Source organism: Corvus brachyrhynchos, unplaced genomic scaffold (assembly GCF_000691975.1).
Source record: "Corvus brachyrhynchos isolate BGI_N302 unplaced genomic scaffold, ASM69197v1 scaffold10, whole genome shotgun sequence".
NCBI classification, from domain to species: domain Eukaryota; kingdom Metazoa; phylum Chordata; class Aves; order Passeriformes; family Corvidae; genus Corvus; species Corvus brachyrhynchos.
In genome coordinates this window covers 3,273,060-3,278,274 of record NW_008236180.1, presented here as the reverse complement: position 1 = coordinate 3,278,274, position 5,215 = coordinate 3,273,060, and the positions used below count along the sequence as shown (strand labels likewise).

Below are 5,215 nucleotides of genomic sequence, written 5' to 3'. Positions count from 1 at the left end.
CCATCGCGGCCCGGCGGCGAAACCGAAAGCGGCTCCGGCTTTCACTTTCCCTTTCCTGGCCCATGCCGCCGGCTCTGGCTGCCCCACGGCGGAGGGGACGGTCTTAAAGGTTTTTTTCTGTTCCACTTTTCCCCGCGCAGCAGCGTCAGACATCCGTGTTCAGGAAAAAGTGATGTCGTAATTGAAGGTTACAGCACTGGCAACAGCCGGAGCTGGTGCCTCCGGGAGGGACCCCCAGCAAAGGCATCCCCGAGGTTTCAGAACCTCACAATGTGCGCACCCATGTACACCAATGGTGATTTTAGGCTCTTCCCTTTGTTCATTGGCTCCTGCGGAGCCTCTGGGTGATCGACCCGCACCCCGGGACGTGCTCTTTGTTAGGCAAAGGGGGGGCGCCCATTCCCGGCTCTTGCCTGGGGCTCCAGCCTTTTCCTGCCGTGCAGAACACAATGTGCAGCTCGCACTGATAATTTACATACCGAGAGACCTGCACGAAGTGTATTTCTTAACACAGGAAGCCTGCACTCGCGGGACAGGGGCAGGCACATTGCATCAACGGGAGAGGGGACAAGGTACCAGAAGGCACGCGGAACTCTCCTGCACCCCTCCCAAGAGCTTCCCCTAAAACTGTCAGGACTCCCACACGCTCCCCAAAGGCAACAAGGGACCCTACTCCCTTGTCTTCCTGATTTGGGGACCCGGACATGTCCCAGCCCCAGGGGCTTTGTCCTCCCGTGGGACCAGCTGCTCACTCCATGGGTGTGGGGAGCTGCGGGGAGCTGCGGGAACAGCACGGGGTTTCCAGGGTGGTGTGTACAGTCACATGTCCCCATACCTCATATCTCAAATCTCTCCTCTGCTCTAATGCTCACATCTGCCTCGTGGGGCTCTGGTGCTGAGTCGAACGGGAAACGGGTGGGAAGGGCGGATGAGCTGTGCCAAGGGCTGCCGGGACCGGGATGAGAGCCTGACACATCCTGCACCAGCTCCCTACTGGCCCCCAGCAGGGCAGGGGCTGGGTCACTGGGCCACCCTGAGGTGACACTGGTGTTGGTTCCTCCATCACTGCTGCAGAGCCCCATGTCGCTGTGCAGGGAAACCCAGCTCCTCTGCCTGGCTGCTGCCCCCCAAGTCTCCTTTTGCAGTCCCCCAGGTCTCCTTTTCTGCTCTGAGTCAGAGAAAGTCACCTCTCGCCGAGAGGAGAAGTGAAGTGCCTGAGAGCTGCTGGGGCTGCAAAGTCTCCAAATGAATAATCAGTGGCAGAGAGCCAAGTCCTGGGCTTTCCCAGAGGATGTGAGGACAGGGAACAGCCACGTGGCACAGAGGGCACATGGGGCCACACGGGGTGTACGAACGAGCCCAGCTGGCAGGGGTTTTCTCTCCTTACTGAGCCTGTCCGGGACCCCTTTGTTGCAAAGTGAAGCCCAGGCACCCCCTGTGCCCCCCATCTGGGCGAGCTGTGGGGCCACGTTCTGGGAAAAGGGCCTGGGACTGACCAACAGAGGATCCACATCAGCCCTTTCTGCCTTGGGAAGCAGAGAGATGGCAAGGAGTCACTGCACAGCCTCCCAGCGGCTTGCACTGATTACATCCAAGGCCGGGAGATAATCGCAGCCGCCGGCTCCTTTGTCAGCCCCAGCCTGGCAGGATAAGTTTTATCGGCCGGCCGGGGATTTCATGTGGCGTGGCAGCCGCCTGATGACGCAGGACCCGGGGGATCTGATTACCCGGGCATCAGTGAGGATACTCAGGAGCCAGATTCCCCACTGGATTCCTCACCGCGCTTCTCCCTGCACAGGGAAGCTGAAGCTGCCTAACCCTTAAACTTTTCATGCCAAAACGAGCTTCAAAAGGAGTCAAACATTAACTCATAGCTAACCCTGCCCTTGCCCGGGTTTTTCCAAGCTGCGCCAACCAGATCTGCCAAAATAAATACATTTTGCTGTGCTGTGAAGCTGAGCTGGAGGGGCCAGGGCCCCGTGCGATTTATGGTGGGAACAGGGGAGTGAATCCCTGGGTGTAAACACCTTGGTATAGGGTGTCCCAGTGTGAGGGGGTGCAGCTGTGCATGGGGCACGTGTCCATCCTGGGTGCATGGTCCTGGGTCGCGGGGCTACCACCCTGCTGGGTGCTGGGGGGCCAAAGGGTGCTGGAGAGCCTGGCGTGGGGGCGAGGGCGTGGGGAGAGCACCCTGGAAGGAACTGGGAGGAGAGTGGGATCCCACAGTGGATGGTGCAGGAGCAGTGAAGGATGACGCACCCCTGGTTGTTCAGTTTGCTCAGTATCTACCCAGAGAGGCTGGGGCTCCCAGCCCGCCCGGGGCAACCCCAGGCAACAGAGCCTGGCGTGGGGGCGAGGGCGTGGGGAGAGCACCCTGGAAGGAACTGGGAGGAGAGTGGGATCCCACAGTGGATGGTGCAGGAGCAGTGAAGGATGACGCACCCCTGGTTGTTCAGTTTGCTCAGTATCTACCCAGAGAGGCTGGAGCTCCCAGCCTGCCTGGGTCACCCCAGGGCAGCACCCAGCCCAGCAGGCAGATGTTGGCAGCAGGAAGGAACCCTGGTCTTGAAGCTTTGTCTCCTGGGGGATCCCTTCCCCCTAGGAGAGTGGTGGCAGGGATGAGGGGGACCCTAGAAACATGCTCTGAGTCCCAACAGGGACAATGCTGATGACCCAGCTGGGTATCCTCAGAATCTTTCCCACCTGGAACTCTGCTCCAGGAAAAGGTGCAAATGGGACAGGTCTGGGACTTGTGATACTCGGCTGGTGCCAGGCTCCCAGTACTCCCAGCAGCTGGAGCCAGCAGTCTCCTGGACCTGGTGCTCCTGGATCCAGTGATTGGAGAGGCTACAGTGAAACAGGTTCCAGGTGAGCTCCCATCTGCTGCTCCCAACCTCTCCTGGAGCAGAGCTTGTCCCCAGAAAGCCCTGCCCTGCCACTCACATTTCCAGCCTCCCTTGTCACCTTCCCACAAGGCAGGAGGGTGAGCCCTGTCCAGGCATGCCAGTGTCCCCAGCCCACTCCAGAGAGTGGCCAGCAGCAGCTCCAGACCTGTCCCGTGCTGGCACCTTCCCCCTTGGCACCCCCGTTTCAACCTGGCCATCACAGGGGAGTCAGACCACAGAGAAGGGTGTTTATTACTGGGGGACATAGAAAGTCTTTAAGCAAAATGGCTTAAGGCTCTGCTCTAGTGAGGTCTGGCCAGGTTAAATGCTTGGTTCCCACCTGTTACAGATTGTGCCCTGGGATGGGTGGGAATGGGTTGCAATGGATTCCTAAAGCTACAGTGCTTGCTCAGGGCTTGTGCTTGGCCAGTCTGGAGCTGGACCCTTGCCTGGGAGCCTGTGGCATTACCTGCTGGTACACTGCTGTGTCGCTGCTCCCCAGCCACCTGGATGCTGGGAGCTTGTGCTGCTGGTGGGAAAACCGCTCTGAGGGGAGCACTGGTTCTCCCGTGCACCCTGAGGCCCATGCAGTGGGTACCCAAGTGCTACACCTGGCAACACCTGGGTACTGGCTTGTGGCAGAAGAGACTCCGTGTTCTGCCCCAAAAACGAGCCCGCAGTGACCCAGGGGCAGAGACCCACATCCCCAGCACACCAGATGTGAAGAGGATGAGCCCAGCATGTGCTGCAAAGCCCAACAGTGTCCATGAAACCTGCCCAGAGAGAGGGTGGCACATTCCCACCCCAGAAGAGAAGAAGGAGCTGGGCTTTGTGCAGGTTTCTGCCCACTGCTCCCTGTCCCACTGTGTTGCATCTCCTTCCTCTCTCCCAGGCTGTTGGGTGATTCTCACTGCTCTCCCTTGACTTGGGTCACTTCAGACAAGCCGGGATGCAGGAGAAAGTCCTCTTCACCCGCAGCAGGAAGGGACTTGTGCTCCTCATGTCTCTGGCTCTTGGGACCAGTCCTTGCACAGCTCCCTCTGTCCTGGATGTTCCTTCTCTCCCTGCTGGCAGCAAGGCCTTTATTTCTTCCTCGTCATTGAAAGGGGACATCCCATACCTCTGCTTCAGGTGCCTGCGGACCTGGGGAAGGAGCAAGAAGTAAAATAAGGAGCTGGTTTACAAGGGCAGGTCCAAGCCTGCCAGCAAGGGGAGCAGGGAAGAAACTGAGTCCCCTCAGGACTTGTCCTTGCTCTGAGACCCATGGCAGGCTCAGCCACGGAGCAGAGCACAGGTGGCAGAGGCTTGTCCCACCTTGCGGGCTGCACTGCCACCGAACTCAGACAGCTGCTGCCTGAAGCCGGGGTTGGGGTTGGCGACGGGCCGGATGGTTCGGATGGCATCCAGCACCTCCTGGCAGCTCAGCTCCGTGACAACCATGACATAGGCAACGACCACGGTGGTACTGCGGGAGATGCCAGCAAGGCTGGCAAGGGAAAGTGCAGAAGGGCTGGGGTTAGTGGCACACCCTGACCCCATGCTTGCCTCTTCCTCCACCCCTTTCCCTCAGATATTTCAGTTCTTCTTTTCCAAGGACTTGCTCTCCCAGAGGCCTGAGCCCTTCCAAGGTCCTGGCCATCAGTGCCTATAAATACCCACTCCTCTCCAGGGAATGGGAACAGCAGCCACTGCCTGGCTGCCTGCCCCAAACTCCCGCTCATCCCGCGCACTCAGCTGCAGCAAAAAGCTGCCCCGGCTCCAGGACTGCCTGAATCCCACTGGATTTGAGTCACAAGCCGCAGCCAAGGGTGGATCCTGGGTGGATCTATTGGCACAGAGCCCTCTGGCACAGGCTGGCTCTGATCAGGGGTTGCAGCTAAAGTGAGGGGCTGGGGGCTGTATCTGCTGAGCTGGGGGGACACAGCAATGGGGACAGGGGAAGAAGCATTACCAGTGGACAAGGCAGTTCCCTCCATGCAGGCGACACTGGTGGATAAAACTGATGCATTCCTTGAAGTGCCTCTTGCTAGCAGGAAAAATAAACCAGACAGAATAAGAACTTCAGGGGTGGAACAGCATTTTTAGCTACAGGCAGAGCAGCCCTGCATGTTTGAGTTGTTTTAGGGGATCTGCCAGCCACTGCTGAGACCTGAGAAGCTCAGTGCTGTTTGCTCCCAAGGAAAGGTGGACTTGCCAGCTCATTCTGTGCTGGGGACACAGAGGGGGACACTGTGCTGGGGATGCACAGGGCTGCCCTGTGACTTGTGTGACTCATGCTGGGGCAGTGGGACGACGGCTGCTCGTGCCTCCAGCCCGGCCTGGGCCCTCAG

The 5,215-nt window shown here is 59.1% G+C and overlaps 1 protein-coding gene across 1 annotated transcript in view; it reads right to left on the bottom strand.

The window, feature by feature from the left end:
- DUSP15 (dual specificity phosphatase 15) overlaps positions 1 to 5,215 on the bottom strand; it is an 11,338-nt gene that overhangs the window by 3,082 nt on the left and 3,041 nt on the right. Inside the window, exons 4-7 of the mRNA XM_017735635.1 lie at positions 4,837 to 4,911; positions 4,200 to 4,371; positions 3,820 to 4,028; positions 2,760 to 2,847 (exon numbers count right to left, since the gene is read on the bottom strand). Of these exons, the coding sequence (XP_017591124.1) occupies positions 2,760 to 2,847; positions 3,820 to 4,028; positions 4,200 to 4,325 (423 nt within the window). The 5' untranslated portion in view covers positions 4,326 to 4,371; positions 4,837 to 4,911. The remainder of the gene's footprint in view (positions 1 to 2,759; positions 2,848 to 3,819; positions 4,029 to 4,199; positions 4,372 to 4,836; positions 4,912 to 5,215) is intronic.